At 44.7% G+C, this 21,637-nt stretch overlaps 1 protein-coding gene across 7 annotated transcripts in view; it reads left to right on the top strand.

Annotated features, from left to right (window-relative positions):
- Positions 1-17,032, top strand: part of HYOU1 (hypoxia up-regulated 1) — a 28,047-nt gene extending 11,015 nt beyond the window's left edge. For all 7 annotated transcript variants that reach the window (XM_043500914.1, XM_043500915.1, XM_038380490.2 and 4 more), the window contains exons 9-25: positions 506-689; positions 1,189-1,323; positions 2,557-2,639; positions 2,740-2,872; positions 3,259-3,446; positions 4,330-4,468; positions 4,597-4,657; positions 7,879-7,961; positions 8,056-8,244; positions 9,401-9,597; positions 10,744-10,831; positions 11,403-11,525; positions 11,953-12,086; positions 12,646-12,730; positions 13,205-13,457; positions 14,520-14,603; positions 15,938-17,032. In XM_043500914.1, coding sequence (XP_043356849.1) covers positions 506-689; positions 1,189-1,323; positions 2,557-2,639; positions 2,740-2,872; positions 3,259-3,446; positions 4,330-4,468; positions 4,597-4,657; positions 7,879-7,961; positions 8,056-8,244; positions 9,401-9,597; positions 10,744-10,831; positions 11,403-11,525; positions 11,953-12,086; positions 12,646-12,730; positions 13,205-13,457; positions 14,520-14,603; positions 15,938-15,996 — 2,218 coding nt within the window. In that variant the 3' untranslated portion in view covers positions 15,997-17,032. The remainder of the gene's footprint in view (positions 1-505; positions 690-1,188; positions 1,324-2,556; positions 2,640-2,739; positions 2,873-3,258; positions 3,447-4,329; positions 4,469-4,596; positions 4,658-7,878; positions 7,962-8,055; positions 8,245-9,400; positions 9,598-10,743; positions 10,832-11,402; positions 11,526-11,952; positions 12,087-12,645; positions 12,731-13,204; positions 13,458-14,519; positions 14,604-15,937) is intronic.
- Positions 17,033-21,637: the final 4,605 nt, after the last annotated feature.

Below are 21,637 nucleotides of genomic sequence, written 5' to 3'. Positions count from 1 at the left end.
GCTGAGTGCGTTGTAGTACATATTGCCTTGTGCTCAGTTTTCCATGGCTGATTGAAACAGGTTAAAAACAAGGTCTTAAATGTGTAGGGTTTAAAACTTATTGGGGGATAGACACCTTTATAATTCCGTGTGATGATGTAAAGAGAAATATCAGGAACAACTAGCCTCATGCGGCTGCGGGGGCTTGAGTTTTTTGATCAGTGACATTAAAAGCCAAACTTGTTTGTTTAAAGCCACGTTGTTGTTCATAAAGCAAAGCCATGCACTGGTATTTGGTGTGGAGAGAACTGTGTAGCATTCAGGATCGCATGCAATCCCTCTTTGCAGCATACTGTTCTTGTTATAAATGGTTTGCAGTTGAGAGAATTCTTGCATGCTCTTGTCAGATCCAGGCCAGCTCTGGAACTCTCTTCTGGGTGGGGAAGGTACTTGTAACTCCAGGTTCCATTATTAACTTAATCCATCCAGGCTGAGTGTCTGCTTCTGGTTTCTATTCTCTGCTCAGATTCGACCGCACCCTAGGGGGATTGGAGATGGAGCACCGGCTCCGGGATTACCTGGTGAAACTCTTCAACAAGCAGCAGCCTTCAAAAGATGTACGGCAGAATCTCCGGGCCATGGCCAAGCTGCTAAAGGAGGCCAACCGCCTGAAAACTATCCTGAGTGCGAATGCTGACCATGTGGCCCAGGTATGTCCCTGTGCTGCAGGAAATCCCCCTTCCTGGGTTAAGAGTGAGCTTGGGAGAGCTCTGTCCCTCTGCTTTACGTAATCTTTACACTGCAGTGTTCTCTCCCTCCACCCTTGCCCAGGAGACTCCAATGCTGATGGCTTTTTCTAAACTGATGTTGCTTAACGAGCAGCAAAATCCAAGTTCTCACCAGCTTAAGTCCATCATGTTACTACTTTGAGAAATGTTTAGACCTTTGCAGGAGATTAGGAGAAGTCTGTACCTAAATGGCTACCAGGAGCATGAGATTTAGACAGCTGTTACATCCAAGGCACCATGTCTCGTGTCCCTCCAGCACCGGGAGAGGGAAGGGGGTGTAAAAGGATAGGCTGCATTCCTAAGGTGCAGTGGAGTGTCTGGAACACATAAGCCGACCCAGTGGGAGTTGGAAAAATGTTGGCTTGGAGAATGCTGTGTAACGTGAAGCTGATGGCTTTTTCCTCTCTGACTTCCTGGACAGATTGAGGGGCTATTGGATGATGTGGACTTCAAGGCCAAGGTCTCCAGGCAAGAGTTTGAGAACTTGTGCTCTGACTTATTCCAGCGGGTTCCGGGGCCTGTGCTACAGGCGCTGAGCAGCGCAGAGATGAACCTGGTAGGTCCAGGGATACTTTGATAAGTGTGGGGTCCTCTGATGCTGAGCTGCTGTTGCATCACAACCATTGCTGTTTGAGAGGAGTTTGGTTTGGAAAGGTAACTCACCCTGCTGAGAAGTGCAAGCTTCTGTCTTCCTGAGGGCAGAGGTGGCAGTGCAGAAGTTACCACACTGCCATGTAATGGGGGTTTACCCCCATCACCAGCAAGGCAAGGGAAAAGACCCTGTTAGTCATGCTCCGTACTGTGGGGGAGGGGGAGAGAGTTTAACTAATTACCCCCTGGACAGAGGAGGCAGAGCTAAGCTTTATAAGTAGACTGAAGGAACTTAGTTTGAGGGACATGGAGAGGAGACAGGTCTCTCTTTCAAGGAGATGAGTCCTGAGCTAAGGCCTACAAGATTCAAGAAATTGAAGTCAGGTGAATTATATTTTGTTTAAAGCTGAACCCCAGAAGGGGAATGGACTGTTGCATGACCTGGACAGAGGGCTGCATCACAGAAGACTCTCTGAAGGAGTCCAGCGAAGAGACAGGCTGGGCATGATCCACAAGGCTGAGAAGGTTGAGGGCGTGCCCTTACACCATGTCAAACACGTTTCCGTGATTGCCGTGTGGACTGGTTGCTTATGAGCTAGGGATTTGGGTCAGGGTTTTACTGACTATTAAAAAGCCCTTAATTTTGAGGACTTAAGAATCTGTCTCCTCCACATCTCTTGGAGGCATCTGAGGTTGGCCTAGCTTTCACCATAGATCAGGAATCTCCTCTCTGGATGTCTCTCCAGAGGGCACATGCCTGACTGGTTATGGCCAGATGTGACTATCTTCAGAAAGACATTTCATTTCATTTGTTCGATGCTTAGCTTCTAAGGTGGCAGGTGCCTTATCCTTTTAGCCTTCAGCACTTTTCATGGCTGTGGTTTCTATCTCCTCTTTTCTGGACCACTGTTTCATAGAGCCTGATCTGGATTTGATTTTTGTTAAATAAAGTGTGGCATCCCAGATGCTGGAGAAAGCTGCTCTGTAAATCACTCATGTCTGTTGGGCCTGATCTTGAAGTACTCACTCAGGCACAACTAAGATTTTTGGACCCCAGTCTTGTGTTGGAGAGCGGGGTTGGTAGTGGACTGCTTGCAGAGCACTAAACAGTGGATGGTGGGGGGATATTGAAGCAGTGAACTTGGCTTTTCCAAAAATACATTCTCAAGGCAGAACCTGATTGTCTGTGAACTCCTAGGATGAAATTGACCAGGTGATTCTAGTGGGAGGTGCCACCCGAGTCCCCAAAGTGCAGGAGGTTTTGCTGAAAGCTGTGGGCAAGTAAGTAAATGAGGCCTCTCTGCCATGTGCCTTTTCTCAACAACCTTCTGTTTGTACTAGTGATAGAGAAGCTTGCATATCCCTCCTGCTTGCTTTGCAGAGATGAACTGGGGAAGAACATCAATGCAGATGAGGCTGCTGCTATGGGTGCAGTCTACCAGGCGGCTGCTCTGAGCAAAGCCTTTAAGGTCAAGCCCTTCATTGTTCGGGATGCAGCTATTTTCCCCATCCAGGTGAGCTTCCCCTGTAGTCTCATTTCGGGGAGGAGGGTATAGTGTGGAGTGGCATTGGGAGAAGTGATTATAAATAAACAGTGGGACCTTGTGGCACTGGAATGGCATTAGGGAAACCTACAGGTTTTAGTGCTGAAGGGGAAATGGTGCTCAGTCTGGAATTGTATGTGGAGCCACTGGAAAGAATGATGCTAAAGTATTCCCCCTGGGTGCATTGGGCAAGTCTCTCACTTCTTTATCCGGTAACATGGGGTAATGCTTACAGTCCCCATAAGGTGGGTAAGGATTGTCTACCAAGTGCTTTGGAATCCAGTGATCAAAGATGCAATGTAGGACAAAATGTTCCTGTTAGTGTTTGATTGTCTGCCTTTGCTCGCATGATGCAGGTGGAGTTCACTCGCGAAGTTGAGGAGGAGGATAAATCCAAGAGCTTGAAGCACAACAAGCGAATTTTGTTCCAGCGCATGGCACCATATCCACAGCGCAAGGTCATCACCTTCAACCGCTACACAGATGACTTTGAATTCTATGTCAACTACGGAGACTTGGCTTTCCTGAGCCAGGATGACCTGCGGTGAGTGGGGACGGGCATTTGCACAGACTTGCCTCCAGGCTGATAGGTGCTTCACTGGAGAATTTTGCATGCAGATGGATGGCCGACGATACACAATTTCAGAATCTTTGCTGCAATCCCTATATAATTGAGAGAGCCAAGTAGTTCCTAACATCGCAGTAGTGAGAAGTATCCTCTCCACTTTAACTGGTCCCTAGTTGGCATTTTCACTAGAAGGCCCAAGGGTTAAAGGACCTGTTGCTACTGCAGTAGTACTGTGGAGACTCCCCTCTCATCTAGTACTTCCAGTTCAGGCCTATTGGGAGAGGGCAGTATGGGGAAAGGTCACACTCCCACTGCCTCAGGGCTGCTTGTTCTGTGGACAGATGATTCTAGTCCCCAAGACAGTTGTTCTGACACCTTTTGCCAGCACTAACTTCTCTTTTGTATGTGTGCAGACTCCCTCTCTGGCTATCCCAGCTCTGGTTCTTGGGCTCATTTGTTGAGTCTGTGACCTTCCCATCAGAAACAACTGATTACCATAGGGCATTAGTGTGAAGAAGTACCCTGCTTTCTGTTACCTGTTCAGACACTTTGCCAGTGAGTGGCATTGGAATGGTTGCAATATGGCAGATAGGGTGGGGGTCCCTATTTGTGCGTGTAACTGATGCTAAGTGTGTGAACCAATATGAATAACACCAGAAATGGCAGCCTGTTCAGTGTCTGGAATTTGGCTGAAGTTCCAAAGTGGGGCAGAGCTGGGAGTAGAACCCCAGAACACTGGAGGAGATTGGGGACAATGCTGAAGAAAAGTTGGGGAAGAGGGATGGCTGCCCACTTGGCTGCTTAGGCTTCTTTGGTTGGTGTCTGTTCATTCTCTCAATCTTGCCTTGGTTCCCCCCAGAGCCTTTGGGTCCTTGAATCTCACCATTGTGAGGCTGAGAGGAGTAGGGGATAGTTTCGGGAAGCACTCAGATTATGAGTCCAAAGGCATCAAAGCTCACTTCAATATGGATGAGAGTGGAGTCCTTAGCCTTGACCGGGTAAGTGCCAGCCAGCTAGTGCCATCTATGTTCTCCTCCCTTCCTTGTGCAGTCTCCCTACCCTATCTCTACAGGCGCTGCTAAGAGACCTTTTTTTAAATATATTCTCTCACTGTGTCTACTTCCAGGTGGAGTCTGTGTTTGAAACTGTAGTGGAGGACAAACCAGACGAGGAGTCAACATTAACAAGTAAATACACTGTACTGTTCATGTTTTGTATTCAGACCAGCTGTTGCTTTGTTACCCAGAGTTGTGAGGCACTTCACAGTTACTTGCCCTTAGTATGAAGCAGTCTTATCTATGCATATTGTAACTTCCTGAAACCAACAGCCTCTGGCAACACAAGCACTATAGGCACCCCCCCCCCCCGCCCATCCCCCAGTCCTCAGAGCATTTCCTGTGGTGCCCAGCCATTAACCATTGGCCATTCACAGAAATTATCCGGTTTGCTATCTCTAAGGGAACAAAATAAACATAGCTTGAGTGTTACAACTCAGGATCAGGTCCTTCGTAACATCATAGCACAGAGATGTATTTATAATGAAAACAATCATAAGTTGCTGAAAGCTGAGATTGAAGAAATAGCGAGAATAGTAATGGAAACAGAAATGTTTCCATGTAAAACAGAAAGTATAACACGCTTGGCAGAGCCTAAACTTAACTTTAACAAGCTGCTTAACTTAATTTAGTTAAGTTCCTCACCTCTCAATAAGAAAAGGAGTACTTGTGGCACCTTAGAGACTAACAAATTTATTAGAGCATAAGCTTTCGTGAGCTACAGCTCACTTCATCGGATGCATTTGGTGGAAAAAACAGAGGAGAGATTTATATACACACACACACACAGAGAACATGAAACAATGGGTTTATCATACACACTGTAAGGAGAGTGATCACTTAAGATAAGCCATCACCAACAGCAGGGGGGGAAGGAGGAAAACCTTTCATGGTGACAAGCAGGTAGGCTAATTCCAGCAGTTAACAAGAATATCAGAGGAACAGTGGGGGGTGGGGTGGGAGGGAGAAATACCATGGGGAAATAGTTTTACTTTGTGTAATGACTCATCCATTCCCAGTCTCTATTCAAGCCTAAGTTAATTGTATCCAGTTTGCAAATTAATTCCAATTCAGCAGTCTCTCGTTGGAGTCTGTTTTTGAAGCTTTTTTGTTGAAGTATAGCCACTCTTAGGTCTGTGATCGAGTGACCAGAGAGATTGAAGTGTTCTCCAACTGGTTTTTGAATGTTATAATTCTTGACGTCTGATTTGTGTCCATTCATTCTTTTACGTAGAGACTGTCCAGTTTGGCCAATGTACATGGCAGAGGGGCATTGCTGGCACATGATGGCATATATCACATTGGTAGATGCGCAGGTGAACGAGCCTCTGATAGTGTGGCTGATGTGATTAGGCCCTATGATGGTATCCCCTGAATAGATATGTGGACAGAGTTGGCAACGGGCTTTGTTGCAAGGATAGGTTCCTGGGTTAGTGGTTCTGTTGTGTGGTGTGTGGTTGCTGGTGAGTATTTGCTTCAGATTGGGGGGCTGTCTGTAAGCAAGGACTGGTCTGTCTCCCAAGATCTGAGAGAGCGATGGCTCGTCCTTCAGGATAGGTTGTAGATCCTTGATGATGCGTTGGAGGGGTTTTAGTTGGGGGCTGAAGGTGATGGCTAGTGGCGTTCTGTTGTTTTCTTTGTTGGGCCTGTCCTGTAGTAGGTGACTTCTGGGTACTCTTCTGGCTCTGTCAATCTGTTTCTTCACTTCAGCAGGTGGGTACTGTAGTTGTAGGAATGCATGATAGAGATCTTGTAGGTGTTTGTCTCTGTCTGAGGGGTTGGAGCAAATGCGGTTATATCGTAGCGCTTGGCTGTAGACAATGGATCGAGTGGTATGATCTGGATGAAAGCTAGAGGCATGTAGGTAGGAATAGCGGTCAGTAGGTTTCCGATATAGGGTGGTGTTTATGTGACCATCGCTTATTAGCACCGTAGTGTCCAGGAAGTGGATCTCTTGTGTGGACTGGTCCAGGCTGAAGTTGATGGTGGGATGGAAATTGTTGAAATCATGGTGGAATTCCTCAAGAATTCCTCACCTCTCAATGTCTCCAGCCAACCTGGCTGAGACTTCTCTATCATGAATGCAAAAAGCATTGGTTTTGCTTCCTCGCTGAGGGATAATGGTATCCTTTTCTTTATATCACACCAAAAATCCATTGTCCCCTGAGTCAGGATTACCCGGGGGCTTACTCCCTGGTGTGCTGACTTCATATCTCATGTTGATTTCATATGCCAACAGACCTTCTGTTGTGTTGGCTCACAGTGTTTAATGTACATGTGAACTGAGGCAGACCGGTGAATATACTCCTTTTTGTTTGGCAAAAACCTGTCTGTCAAACTTACCTTGATTCAGACTTAAAATGTATATTTTCCAGCCTATCTACGCATAACTCCTTACATAGCTACAGTGCATATGTTTTGCAATTTTATATAAATAACCAGTGAGATCCTGGCTTTCATTTAAGATCTTACCTGACGTTCTTTATAGATAAATACTACAAAAGCAGTATGCTAGGTGTAGTGAGTTTGAGAGGCCTGATGGGATTTGTTAAAGAACAGTGAATTCTTTTGGCACTGAGAAATCCTTAGGGTCACAAGTATTTGCCTATTATGTTAGCAGATCCAAAATAACTTAATGGCCCTGAGCATGTGCTTCTAGGTGAGGGGGCAAGTCTCCCTGAAAGCGTCATGCACACTCCTAAGATGCCCATCAGCACAGTATCCGGGTATGAACCACACGCATGAGTAATACAAGGGAGCTGCATTTTCGCCTCCCTCAGTGAAGGGGGGTATTTAAAAGGAAACAAATCCCTTTACTTTGTCTTGAGGGCAGCACTAGCACATCTGGTGCTTCGCACTCTCCCTCCTCGTTGGTTGGGCCGTGATGCCACTGACTGGAAACTTTCCATTGTCCTGCTTTGAGGGCAAGTGCAGAGACTTATAGCTGGTGTGTAGGAAGGAGGGATGAGAGTGCATATGGGTGGAGGTTTCCTAGGGCAGTGAACAGTGGAAACCTTGATCACCGTTTGGAGAGGCAGATTCCAGGCTATGCTTTTGCAGAGATGAGGGCCCAGTACTTTGTATACGGGGGATGTGCAGGGAGGGAAAGAGCTAGCAATGGTAGCGCAAGAGTTTTTACAGCAAGTATTGTCAGGATCCCAGGCTGCCCCTGGATTACTGTTGGACCTTGGAGAGGCACTTATACAGAATTCATGATTTTAATGTGAAGAAAATCTGAGTTACCAAACCCTTGACTGATGCATGTCACTCACTCCCTTCTGCTGTCTCCTCTCACACTGTCCTCCAGACTGCTTCAAAGACTGACATTTTGAGTTATTTTTTCTCTCCTGCAGAACTTGGAAACACAATTTCTAGCTTGTTTGGAGGAGGAGGTCCTACACTGGAAACAGGAGAGAACCAGACAGAGATTGTTCAGGTGAGGTGCTGCCTTTGATGGGAAGATGGGACTCAGACTGGAGCAAATGGGATTTCCATTAAAGAACTGTGGCACTTTCCTCCCTGCTACCCAGGAGGAAGAGGAGAGCCAGGCAGAAACAGGAAAAGAACAAGGGGAGAAACCAGACCAGAAGGAGGGAGAAGGGACAGTGAGCGAGGAGCAGGGGGAAGAAAAGCAGCAGCCATCTTCAATGCAGGATAAAGCAGAAGCTGTCCCTCCAGAAGCAGAGAGTCAGGAGGAAGGAGAAAAAACAGCATCTCAGGTGAGCAGCTGACTCTGCAAAGGGAGACTGCCTAAAATGGTGACATTATGTGCTGTTGTACCTCAGGACTGGGATCTAACTGGAAATAATGGGGGACAGTGTGAGAGATTCTACTCCATGTGTGCTGGCTGAGCACCACAGCTTTGTTCCTGTTCACTATCTCTGAAAATAAACCCTTAACTGACAAGCCACTGAAATAGAATCCTTGCTCCTTAGGGGCGGAAGTGGGGAGTGACCTTCACTCAGGGGCGGAAGTGGGGAGTGACCTTCACTCAGGGGCGGAAGCTGAGTGTTGGGAGACCCCTTGCCAAAGTTCTCTTGAGTTGTTGGAGTTTTCCCTGCAGAGAACCCTTTCCCTTGACATTTGCCTCCTCCTCAGAAGGATGTGTTCAGTATTGCTTCCCGTTGCCCTTCAGATTTATACCAATCCACTCTCTCCTTTCAAAGCCACTTTACATTTGATACTTATCTTGCTGTGTTGTACCTACAGTGCCGTTCTGAGCTGGTAAGTGCAAAGCTGTTGTGTGCAAAAGTCTATGAGAGGCAGTCATGCACTGTTCTGAATAAAAATATGGCCTGCTGTTTGCAGCATGGGACTGGGAGCTGAGACTTCTGGGTCTAGTCTGAAATCCCCATGTAATCTTGGGCATTCGGTTCATTTTTGTTCCTTGGCTTCCCTGTCTGGGAAGCACTAAGGCCTTGCCTTAACAGTGAAAAAAGGTATGTTGAGGTTTTTTTTGTGGTGTGTGTTTGTTTGTTTGTTTTTTGTTTTGTTTTTAATTCCTTAACTACCTAGAAGTAAAATCCTAGAAAAGACAGGACAGTTTGTAATTCTCACACAAGCAAGCAGGTAGAGTTAAAGACAAAGGAGAAGCCTTGTCTCCTCTAGGATTTTAGCACTATTTAACTAACTTGAGTTAAGAATACACCTTTTTCACAGTGGAAACAAGGCCTCTCGGCCTGTGAAGCATTAAGGCACTGCAGGCCTGCAAACTTATTTTTATAGATGTAGAACACTAGCCTATTTACTTAACCCTGGGAGCTCAAATCCACCTTATCGGGTTCTTGTGTGCCGCTCTTCAAAATATTTGTTGCAAGTGAGATGGTACTGCAAATTGGTCTTTTTATTTATCCTGGAGTTGCTTCTCTGACACAGGATCCCAAAGAAAGGGAAGAATCCAGGAAAGAGGAAGAAATGTCCAAAAGTCCTGGTGACAGCACAGCCACCAAAGTGGAAGAGAAAAAACCCAAAGCTCCCAAGAAGCAGAAACTTGTGGACGAGATTAGTGTGGAGTTAGGTGTCAGTGATGTGCTTGACCTGCTGGAGGAGGAGTTGAAGAGCTCAGTGAAGAAGTAAGTTTGAGAAAAGCATGCTGAAGTGAAGGGAGTAGGCTATGGGAGCAGACTGGGCTGAGGCTCGGGGACCAGAGTGAGCAACAGATTCTAAGGTGCATGTCTTATTGAGTTCAGGTCATGCTCAGATGACACTACCTTCTCCTACTCCCAGAATGAATCTGACTGTAGTAAACATTGCAAGACTTTGCTCACCCCCACTGCCTCACCCTTCTCTTGTCACCATCCTTCTTTCAGCAGCTCCTTCAAAGAAACTAGGGGTAAATGTCCCAAAAGGTGGCAAGGCCAGAAACTCTGAATGGCAAAGGGAGGAACTGGGATAAATGTGCACAAGAAAAGGGTCAGTTCCGAGACTAGAAAATGACAAGAGCTGAAAGCGGAGGCAGCGCTGGCTGTGTGTGTGTGGACGGAAGGTTAGATCTGCAGTGAGTGGCTGGGAATCCCAGATGGTCTCTCTATGCCGAGTGAGGTTGGGGGGAAGCTCCAGTTAACATCGCTGTAGGCAATAATTTTAATCTTTTCCATCTTCGACTCTGGTCTTGTGAGCTCCCTATGGAGTGGCACCCAACTGCGTGAGACATTACTTAAAGATCTGTCCCTGTTGCATTTGTAACCATGCTAGTGACGACAGTGTTTACATGGTCCCCTCTCCTCCACAGTATGGACAGGGGTTCTCCCCCCACCCCCCTTGGTGATCACAGTAGCCAAGCCATGCTGTCAGTGCCCAATGAGTCTAACACAGCTCTTGGGTGGGAGGAGAATGAACTGTGTTCGGAGCAGTACTATAACTGTTATCGTCTCTCTTGCCAAAGTGCAGATGGACTTTTAGGGGAGGCCTTTGGTTTAAAGGGGGTTAGGGAGAAAGTTTTAGCCAGTCGGTACTCAAGGAGAAACATCCTGAGCACTGTGAATCTGAACGCTGAAACTGGGAGAGATCTCTCCTGACTTCCCACCTTTTGGATTTGACCCTAAGACATCTAAGCGTATCCTGTAACTGGCCTGGCCCTGGGTGCTGATGGGTTAGTTAATGGTGTCTGAGTGACAGGTACTGCTGCCTACACAGATCCCTGTCTGCAAAGAGAACATCACCCCCTCTTACAGATGCTGATGATATTTTTGCTTATTTCTGGCCTCCTTGCACTTTAGACTCCAGGATCTGACAGTCAGAGACTTAGAGAAGCAGGAGAGGGAAAAGTCAGCCAACAGCCTGGAGGCATTCATCTTTGAGACCCAGGTAAGAGCGGTGAAAACTCCTGAAAAGCAGGTGGGAGATGTTGTATACTGGCAGGGCTGAGCTGGCTGCAGAGGGTTGTATCTGTTTCAAGATGGGGAGTGGTTGCTTTGAGGAGTTCATCTGTTGTCATTTTGAGTGTTCCCTGTCCCACATGGCATTGGGAGGCTTCTTCAAGACAAATGGGACCAGATTAGGGCTTAGGCAGCATACCAAATCAAATCTCTGCCTGCATAAAAGCTTTGTATATGCTATCCCCTCCTCTGCATGTCTCAGCATCACCACACTCTAGCTGGGAAGAAACTCGAATCAGTGAGGGGCGGAGGAAGGCTCTTATTCTACATGTGAGGACTTGTGCAGCTTTCCTGTCCCACTCTCGGCTGATTGAAGGAGCGGAAGGACAAATCTGGGGGTTGAACTTCCACTCAGTAGCATGGAGCAGCCTAGGAGTCGTGCAGTTGGTTGCAGCTGCATTCTGTCGGGGGAGGAGGGGGGGGATTGAGACAGATTCCTTTGTTGTCTGTGCCTTCTCATTAGTCAGCAGTTAAGCTGAAGTGACCTTCACTCCTCTCAGGACAAGCTTTACCAGGAGGAATATCAGTTTGTCTCAACGGAGGAGCAGAGAGAGGAAATCTCAAGAAAGCTCAGTGAGGCCTCCAACTGGATGGAGGAGGAGGGCTATAGAGCCACGACAAAGGTACTGCTGCATGGAAGTAGGGTGTCAGTTTGCACTGAATTGCCAGTAGGTGGCAAATTGACCTTCTTTGATGTCCCCAAGTCAGGAAAGGTGAGCTTTGATCCACTCTGGCCCTGTTGAATGCTCTGGCACTTGGAAACCCTTTTGTTAAGTTGACCAGGACTGAATCGAACAAGAACTAGCTCTTCCCATCCCTGTTACTCAACCTCCTTGGAGCGCATAAAGCAGTTAACTTCCCATTCTGTATACACCGTGTCTAGTGCCGCAACTCCTGTTAGCACACAAGATTTGTGCATCTGATGGGGAGAGCAGGCAAAACTCCAGCAGCTCAGGCTTCTGGGATTCACAATATTTCTGGGATTAAAAGTTTGGAGCAGTTTTAGATATCTGATCAGTTCTGTTCCTGTCTGTTTTCTCCCACTTGCAGGAACTGAAAGAGAAGCTCTCGGAATTGAAGAAACTCTGCAGGAGCCTTTTCTTCCGTGTGGAAGAAAGAAGGAAATGGCCAGACCGCCTGAATGCCCTCGAAAATCTGCTCAATCACTCCAGCATCTTCCTCAAGTAAGAGTGAGACCCTGAGGAGAAGATTTGAAGTTGTGGGTGGTGTGAAAAGTGTTGCATGTGTTTGACCGACTAATTAAAATGGAATCTGGTCTGCTAGCTGCTAGTATGTGGCTCCTTCTAGAGCATTTTAGGGAATGTGTTATTAGGAAACACTCAAAGCCCATAAATTACTTTTTCAGAACAAATAGTATGACATCCCATGTATACTGCAAAGCGCACCCATTTTCAGGAGGGTCAGGACTGTGCCCCTCCCCCCCCACCACACACACACAACCCTGGGCTTCCTCCTTCCTAGCAAACCCACTCGTGGGCCAATCCCATGGTAAATCACTAAATGTGATTGAGGGTTTTGTATTCCATTCCCAATTACCTGAAATACCTTGGTCTTCTAGTGTTCACTTTCCTTGGACAGAAGTTGCATGTATATGTGAAAAGCAATAAGGTCCAAAAACATGAGTCAGTTTGTGCAATGACTTTTATAGAAATTTCTAACACCATTGATGCAGGTGTTAACCCTGAACAACAATTAGAGCAAAAATAAATTTTTATCTTTCAGAGGAGCACGAATGCTTCCAGAGGCCGATCAGATATTCACAGAGGTGGAACTGAGTACCCTCGAGAAAGCAATCATTGAAACTGCGGTAAGTGAAGGGGCTGCGGAGCCCATTCAGGATGTGGTGTTGGATAATGTGATCAATGCTGCAGCTAATGCGTTTACTTCCACTTAGGGATAGGGAGCAGAGGATGTACATCCTCTCCACACATTAGGAAAACCTTTCTCTGTTTTAATACTCCCTGCTACCAAACTTGATTGCATATTGCTTTGGGAAGACATAGCAATTGGAGATACAGATGGTTCATGTGCAATATGGGACGGTTAGTGCCTTCCCAGTAATTAGGATTTGTACAGTTTTAAAAGCAGCCATTAGCACTCTTGTTCTCTGGCCTTGTGGAGCTAAGGCTGGAGGATGTGGGGGTGGAAGCCTTGTTGACCACAGGCAATTGGAATGCCCAGGTGCTGTGTCTGGGATTGTACACTTAAAAACAGTAACTCGTGTAACCAGAAAATAGCAGCATATTCATGGGGCGAGATTGACCCTGAGATTTCCTTGCAGACTTGGAAAAATGAGACACTGGCAGAACAGAATAAACTTCCTCCCACTGAGAAGCCCACCCTGCTGTCCAAGGACATAGAGCTGAAGATAGCAGCCCTGGACAGGGAGGTGCAGTATCTACTGAACAAGGCTAAGTTTGCAAAACCCAGACCCAAGAAGGAAAAGAACACCACAAAAACTGATTCAGTCAAGAATGCCACAGCTCCCCCTGACAGCGAGAAGGCTATCCCTCCCAAGGAGGAGAAAGGAGAAGGTAAGGCACACTCAGGACAGGCAGGTGCTCCTATGAGCATCTGATACTATTGAATCACCAGGTGTAATGTTCTCTCATAGCTGTCCGTAATGAGAGAAATCTTTGATAAAAGTGGAAAAGCTGCTGATCCTCCTAATCAGGGAATTACTGGAGAAAGCTTGGTGAAATATAGCATGCTCCAAGTGCTACTTCTGTCTTCTTTCGTTGACATTAGTTTGAGAAGGTGTCCAGGTTTTCTAAAGCTCATGGGAGGGAAAGCATCTGCCATTGTGGCTTAAGTAGAGACTGGAGAAGAGACCACCTTCAGCACCAGTTTGATCTCTGCTACCCAATGTGAGGCACAGCCTTCTAAGAGGTGACGCCTTGCTCTGGATACCTGCTGATTTGTCTCTGCTTCCTGAGTGGTAGCCAGCTGATCTCAGAGATTTCCTAGGTCACATCGTTAGGGACACTAGGATTTACAGCTCTCCTAGCTCTCAAGATAGATGAGTTCTTGAGTGCCCAGTCCTTTTGTAAAGATCAAACCACTCTGTCTGTGGACAAAGTTCCCCTATGGTAGCCCTGGTTCCTTTAGCAGGATATCTTAGTCAGGCCCCAGCCCGTGGGATGGCCTTCCTGCACAACTCCCAGGCCTCAGCCTGGGGCTCATCATCTTCCAGTGGCTGTTGGCAAGCTCAGAACACAAACACCACTCCCATCCCCACACTATTCTGACTGCTCCAGAGATGCCTCTGGTTGCTCTTGATCCCTGCTGGATTCTTTCCTTATTGCTTGCTGCCTGATGCTTCCTCTGCTTTGCTGGGGTACTTGTATGTTTTCTCAAAGTGCTTCTATTGACTACCCTTATTGACCATCCGATTGGCTTTCCCAGGATCAATGATGAGAAATTAGTAATCTTCTAGTGATGGGCTGCAATTGGTTCACTTACAATCCACATTGGCAAATTTTTTCCTGTCCAGTGTGTCATCTGTATATTTGATCTTGTATACCAGAGCTAGGGGAGGTGTTGGGCTTGACATACTTGTATGATCACTTGTTGCACATCTCTCCCCCATAATACAGATAAACCTGAAGATGTCAGTCCAGTCAGGGAACCTCCCATAGTCGAGGAAGCAACACTAGGTGATCAGTCTGGACCAGACACAGGTAGGGATTAATTTCTGTAAGGAAATGGAACTCAGTGACTGTGGATGTCTGTAGCCCACTGTTTGCAGATCTCTTTTCATTTCTGTTTCCCTGCAAATGAACCACAGGGTGAGAAGGAGCCTCTGGCTGCTGAGAAGGTGTCAGTGAATCAAACTTTACAACTGAGAGGGCCAGCTACAGAAAAACGTGTGGGATGGAATGGTAGCTGTGGCCCCATTAACACTAATGTCAGAACTGAGGAAGGGGAACTACTTGTAACCCTGTTCACTTGCAATATAGACCGACCAAAGGGGTCACTAACTGATTTAAAACCCCGAACTCTCGTCTTAGGGCTATTATAAAGACATGGTTACGTCTGCTTTAGTACTTTTGGCGTGTTCCAGCCACTCTTGGGAATGGGACATTTGCTTGATTTGATGTTGCAATGATGTTCCTGTGCAGTGAGGCTGAAGGACACTAGTGTATCTAACTAGGGGATTATTACAGCTGTAGTGGGTCCCTGGAAAAATCAAAACCAAACTTCTACAGCCTAACCAATCGAAATGTTCTCTTGACAGCTTTTACATTCCAGTGGAAAGTTATAGGGGACTTTTAAAGCAATCGTTCCCTGCAGCATTTGGAAGTCAAACACTGCAGTCCTGTGCTAGTGTGTGAGAACCTGCAAGTGACCATAAACAAGGAAACTAATATGTTTTCATTATCCAAACTGAATTAAATGTATACTTTAAGCAAATAGTGTAGAGCGTAAAAAGAAAGTAAATTAAACTCTTAGAAATTGTTCGGCTCGAATATCAAGGGTTTGTTAATAACATGGGCAGGAAAAGTATTTTCCAAAAGCAACTTTTAACCTGACAATGGGACTCTAAATAATATCCATGTGGCAAGATATGTGGCTGTGCTTGTTTACCCCCTCTCCTTAAGAAGGTCTCCTTTTTAACCCCCACAGCATGGGTAAATCTCTACCTCACCTTGGTATGTCTGCAACTAGCTATTTTTGTTCCTGTCCTCACCGGGGCCACCACCTATCAATTTCTGGGCTACTCAAGGGCCTGATTCTGCAAACACTTACTTACACATGAGTAAAGTTACTTATGTATATCAGTGTTTTAAGAATCAGGCCTTGGTGTCTAATCATGCCATTTGTAGTAGCTACAATCTAATACTACTGCCCAAGCATACTTCCACAACTCTCTAATCCCCTGTTGTCTGAGAAGTGTTGAAGTATTTCAATATTTGTATTATAGTAGTGTGCAAAACCACATTGTACAATATGCCTATCACTTTATAATTGTATTTATAATTTCACTTTATTTTTGTTTCTGTTTATTACATAGAACCTGAGAGTGAGAAGCCAGATGCTAGAGAAGAGAGCAGGACGAACGATGAGTTATAACGTCCCTTGAAATTTCTTCTAGCATCACATCTATTTATTTAACAGGGTTTTTTTTTTTTTATAATGGACCCATTTAGTTTCATGTTAAATGGAACATGACAAACAGGCTGACAACAAAATGCAATAGAGATGTACATTTTCCCCCCCCCCCCCCCCCGCTGGAAGTTTCACTGTTAATTTTAGTGAGTGAGTTATTTTTGTCTTTTCATGTGTTTAAAGATGCCATGTGCTCACTGAAGACTCTGACTGAGTTCCAGTACAGTCCAACTGAAGTCACCAGAAGTGGCTTTTTTGTAGATTAAAACAGTACCAAAAAAAAGCCTGTAAAATTTAGGAAATAATTTGGCATGAACACTCTGGAGCCGTGCCTCATCTGGTGAGGATGAAAGTGTTACAGTATCCCAGAAACATGTCATGGAGTTGTTGTGAGAGATACTGAATTAAGGAAACAGGATGCTGTGGCCAACAGGAAATATATTCTCATTTTAATGCATGGGGAAGTGAAATGGAATTTGGTGGGGAGGGATGATCCATGCCTTAGGGTGAGGATTTCTGTTCATTTTTCATTAGACTAGTGCTGCTAAAGCCATCTATTTGCCCTTAGTTCTGTCAGGCAGAATTTGACATCAGGGAATAGGGACCTAAACTTTGGTTCAAAGTTTAAATATAAAATAAAAGGACCATAAATTGCTATTTGGGACACGAAACATATGCAAGGAGAGTATTTGAGGGTGAATCTCTGACTGCAACCAGAACAGCACATGGGAATAGGTTCTAGAGGAGGAGGCACAGAATGATGAAAACTGGAAAATATATGCTTGGTAACCTCCTCCCCCAGTGTCTTGTGAAATCAGACTGGCTTTGTTGTGAAACCTCGTCTTCAGCGATGGTCTCATATCTTTTTGGAAACATTCATGCTGCTAAAACACACCAGTGAGATCCTGATCTACTTCATATACAAACCCTTGTGAATGTGCATCTGACATTGGTTTCCATGGGCCTATTCAACCAAAATAAAAAATACTCTTCCTGACAATCTCTCTTTAAAATGCTTTTGTCTGTTTTGGAAAGTGGCTTTGGGAATTCCTTAAACTTTCTCTGACTTTTTTACATTACAGTTCAGAGCTCTAGTCCCTCCCAGCAGCTATATGTTTTTGAAGATCGCAGTGCTATCAGTGAATCCGTCAGGGCTGCCTTTCTCAGTAATGCTGCTTTTCCAAGCCCAAATAGAACTTCCATTAACCATGCAGATTTATGGATTCTTAGTGTAGCTTTTCCTCTTTTATGGTGCAATCTTGCACTCAGGAGCAGATAAGCAGAGAAAACAGATTGTCTCAAGGGTTTTGCACCCCACTACTGGTGTTGCGAATCAGCTTGAACAGGCTTCCTCCTGAGTCTTGTCGTACACATCTAGACAGCAGGAAGTACAGAAACCTGTGCCTTACAGTGCTCCCTGCCCAAGGCCACTCTCGGGCTGAACTCTGTTCTTTATAAGTAATCCCATTTGCACAATTAAACTTTGGTTTTGCTGTGTTTTGAAGTCTTATTTTCCTCTGCTGTAACCAAATCCCTTCTTCTCCCTAATCAACCCAGGCTCCTCTCAAAAGCTAGGACCCACTTAACTTTTCTTACAGGGACTGCAACTTTCCCATCCTCCTACCTTAAACCATGTCGTACTTCTCTTCTATCCAGGAGAGGTCTCCCTGCCATCACCAATATGATCTTTCACAACATCTACACAGCAGGCTACTGTCTGGAAACAAAACTCCAACTTCTTGGTGCACCAGAGAGAGAGCCCAGAAACTTCTCCATAACAGAGATCTATGGAGTTCAGACACCACTAGGGGACAGCCTTTTAGCATATCCCTTCCATTTCTGATCATGCAGTCTCTTGGCTCCCAGTAACATGCTGCATTCAGTTCCATCTCATAACTTGGCTTCCCAAGAATGTCACTGCATGCAGGAGACTGCTGCAGTGGGAAGTTAAACTTAATTATATAAGTTAGTTAATACCACTTGAATACTAGTTTTCCTTTCAAAAAGCAGAAGAGCAATCATGCTGCAGTTGAATAGAAATAAGTGTACCAAGGGTATGGTTATGGATGTTTGTGGCCCTTCTGTGGTCCTTGCACTGAAGTGTAGACATCACATCTTCCTTTGGATGGTATCTCATCTCATCAAGCTGCATACATAATGACCTCTGCAGTCTGATCCTTGGTAGCAGGCTTCTAGTCTCCTCATTAATATTGGCCTGCAATGGTCGTGGTAGAGAAGTATTGTCGATACTATTCTGAATTGCTGGAAGTCCATGTGTATTAGCGTTGTCTGCAAATGTCTTCTGACAGTCTTTCACTCTGTGCCTGGAGTCAGCCCTTCATAACAGGGATAAATAAACCAATAACTGCTCTGGGTGCCCATTGCAATGTAATATTATTTTACCCTTGGCATTGCATTTCCTGTTATTTTTCAACTGTTTACATTTGTGTGGTGATTGTCAAAAATGCATCTTGTTTGTAAAGACAGTAGCTGAGCTTTCTGCTTCTGCCATTGAGCTGTATAAGATGACAATAGACCTCCTATTTAATTTTTCAGAAGAATGATGGCCCAAGAGTAGGTTAAATTCACCTTTTGGGGGCAAGGAGTGGAGCTGTGGTGGGATTTGCAGCGCATTTTACAAGTTGGTTATGATCAGCAGACTTGAGCTGCAGGATTCATGATGCTGCGACTGCAGCAGTGTGTACTCACTCAGTGATCAGGGATAACAGCAGGATAGTTACAATGTAACAGGGCAGAAGAGTAATCTGATGGAAAGGTTCCTTTTGGGTGAACAGATGACAATATGGGCCACAGAAGGTCATGTTCTTCCTTCAGACAGACATTTGCCTGAGAAGAATGTGACCCTCAGTGGTAAAACTTGTTTGCCTATCTTCTAACCCTGACTTTCTAAGAACAGTTAAACAGAAACATCAAGTGAAGTAAAAACTATGATGGATTCACACGCTCAGTGCTGCAGTCCTTATGAAGTTAAATCTCCTGTGGAGTGACACATGTATAGGCTGCAAGACCGGAAAGCTTGTTTGGATGGGAGAAAAAACAGTTTAGAAAAATCTCTAATTTAAAAATGGTTTAATCTCATCACCCTCTTCCTCCTCCACTAGAACTGCATACACTGTAGACATGATTAGGGCAGCAATCTGTTGCATGCCTGGTCTTGTCTTTGTTAAATTGTGTGGTGTATTGATTGAAACTTTTTTAGATGTGCAGAATTGAAAAGATTAAACACAAACAACAAGCCATTTAGTTTTGCAAATCTCACTGTTGACCAGAATGTGCATTCTACTGTGACTCTTGAAAAACCAGCCTGAATCAAATGCAAAGTTTTTTAAATCTTCAGCATTCCTGGAAACTTTTTTTAAGGTGTTCCCCTCCTCAAATGTGAGTGGCTGGTCTTAGCCCTGATTCCTCTCTTTTTGGGAGTGAAAATTGGGTCTCGTTTTCCACCTTCGCTGTTGAGAACTGCCTAAAACAGAACCAAGCCCAATCCAGGTGATATTTTGGGTTCATATCAAGTACTGATGCACCATACCCCCATCTGTTCAAAGATTTTCAGCGCTGTGTATGTGTGGATTTTCTTTTTCTTTGCCACATTGGTGGACACTCAGCCATAAAGTCCTAATTCTTTTCCTTTCCATTAGCATTTCAGGTACTTTGTTTGTACTGAAGTTTTGGTCAGTTTTATTTCCCCCCTTTTATTTTTTTTTAATGTGAGAGGAAAAGGGCAAACTCATTCAGTTGAAATGTACTTGCTCCACTGTTAAGAAATGGTTTCAATAAAATTTCGTTTTCTACAATCATCTTTTTACATCTCTTAAGTTGAAAACAGTATGAACTCAAGAGTATATTATTTGAATACATGTTGCCAATTGCTGTCGGTTGGAATCTCTGAATCCATTCTGTTGCTGGCTGGCACTGCGTTTTATTTGATACTGAACTTCTGTGCTCCACCATGGTGCGTCATACTGCCAGAATTGCAACCTTTTGGCCAAGACATGACTGAGTTCCACCATCTGTGGCTGCCAAAGATCCCATAACACTTTTTTTTTTTTTTTTTGAGAGAGAGAGTTGGAATTTAATCCTGACCTCAGGTCAAATCCTAGCATGGGTGACTGATCTCCCTATATTCTTTCTGCAATTTCAGTTGGATACATTCTGTATGTGGTCCTAATTATATTTGACCAAGTGTAGCTGAAAGTGCTGTTAAGGATGAGTGACTCCTGCCATACAAATCAGAGCGTATGATCTAGGGCTCTTAGATACTTATGATGAGAGGCACCCTAAAATTTCATGGGTGCAGTGATAGTCCATTTAAACTATATTACTTTTGGGATACAGGAGTGTGGTGGCTGTCACCATGAGTGTTACAGGCTAGGTAGGATAGCTGTAACAGGTCCTCTCTATATATTCAAAGTTGTACCAGTTTAATTTTAAATTGATTTTAAAAACTAATTTAGTTAAGTGCAAAATCCGGTGTGGACACTTGGTTAGAAATCTAATTATTCTTTGAATGAAAATAAAACTGGATAAGAATTAGATTTAAACGTGTGTTCTATCCATTTAAGGGTGTTCATATAGGGTTTCGCACCAGGTGAAATGAGTTTAAAAATCACATCTTCAGTTTAAACTAGTGCTATTTTACATATAAACAAAGCTTGATGCACACACATCCCCCCCCATGCCCAAGTCTAATTTGATTCATAGGCTCATAGCCTCTATTAGATTAAAACTGTTCAGAATATGATGCACTGGATGGTGATGTGATAAGTTAAACAGGTATTCACACAAATACTTTTGTGGTTGCTCTGATTTCTGCACCAAGTTTTGCTTTTACACTCTTTTGTGGTTAGGGCATCAAACTGGTGCTTGGTCCTGTTTGTTGTCCAGCTTTGCCATAGAATTCCAGTGTGAGCTTGAGCATGTTCTTTACTCTGTGCTTCAGTTTACCATCTTTTAAATGGGGATAATGCTTCCTTACCCTACATGCTATTGAGGATAAATTAATCTGGGTGAAGCACTGAGCTTCTCCTGTGATGGGGACTACATAAATACAGCTGTATACAGACCTTGGTACAAAGATGAATTCCTGTTGCAGGAGGGTAAAATGTATAGTAACCGGATACCTATCCCCACTCCCCAAATATTCCACACTTTTCCTCATTCTGTTACTTGCAAATTAGAATCTTTGAATGTTAGGTTTGTTATTCCTGCAGCAATTTTTTTCCTGCAGTAACCCTGGTTCATGAAGTTTTGCATTTTCACAGAGCTTGCTTTTCTCCTTGAGTAGGAAAATGCACTCTGTAGATTACCAAATACTTGTGTAAAAAGAAAAGGAGTACTTGTGGCACCTTAGAGACTAACAAATTTATTAGAGCATAAGCTTTCGTGAGCTACAGCTCACTTCATCGGATGCATCCGATGAGGTGAGCTGTAGCTCACGAAAGCTTATGCTCTAATAAATTTGTTAGTCTCTAAGGTGCCCCAAGTACTCCTTTTCTTTCATCGGATGCATGTGCGTCAGAAGGGCAGTGACAGAAACAGCAGGGGATGAGAGTAGCAGTAGGCCCAGCCCTACGTCTAAGGTGAC

This window comes from Dermochelys coriacea, chromosome 22 (genome assembly GCF_009764565.3).
Source record: "Dermochelys coriacea isolate rDerCor1 chromosome 22, rDerCor1.pri.v4, whole genome shotgun sequence".
In the NCBI taxonomy this organism is placed as follows: domain Eukaryota; kingdom Metazoa; phylum Chordata; order Testudines; family Dermochelyidae; genus Dermochelys; species Dermochelys coriacea.
This window is presented reverse-complemented; position numbering and strand designations above follow the sequence as displayed.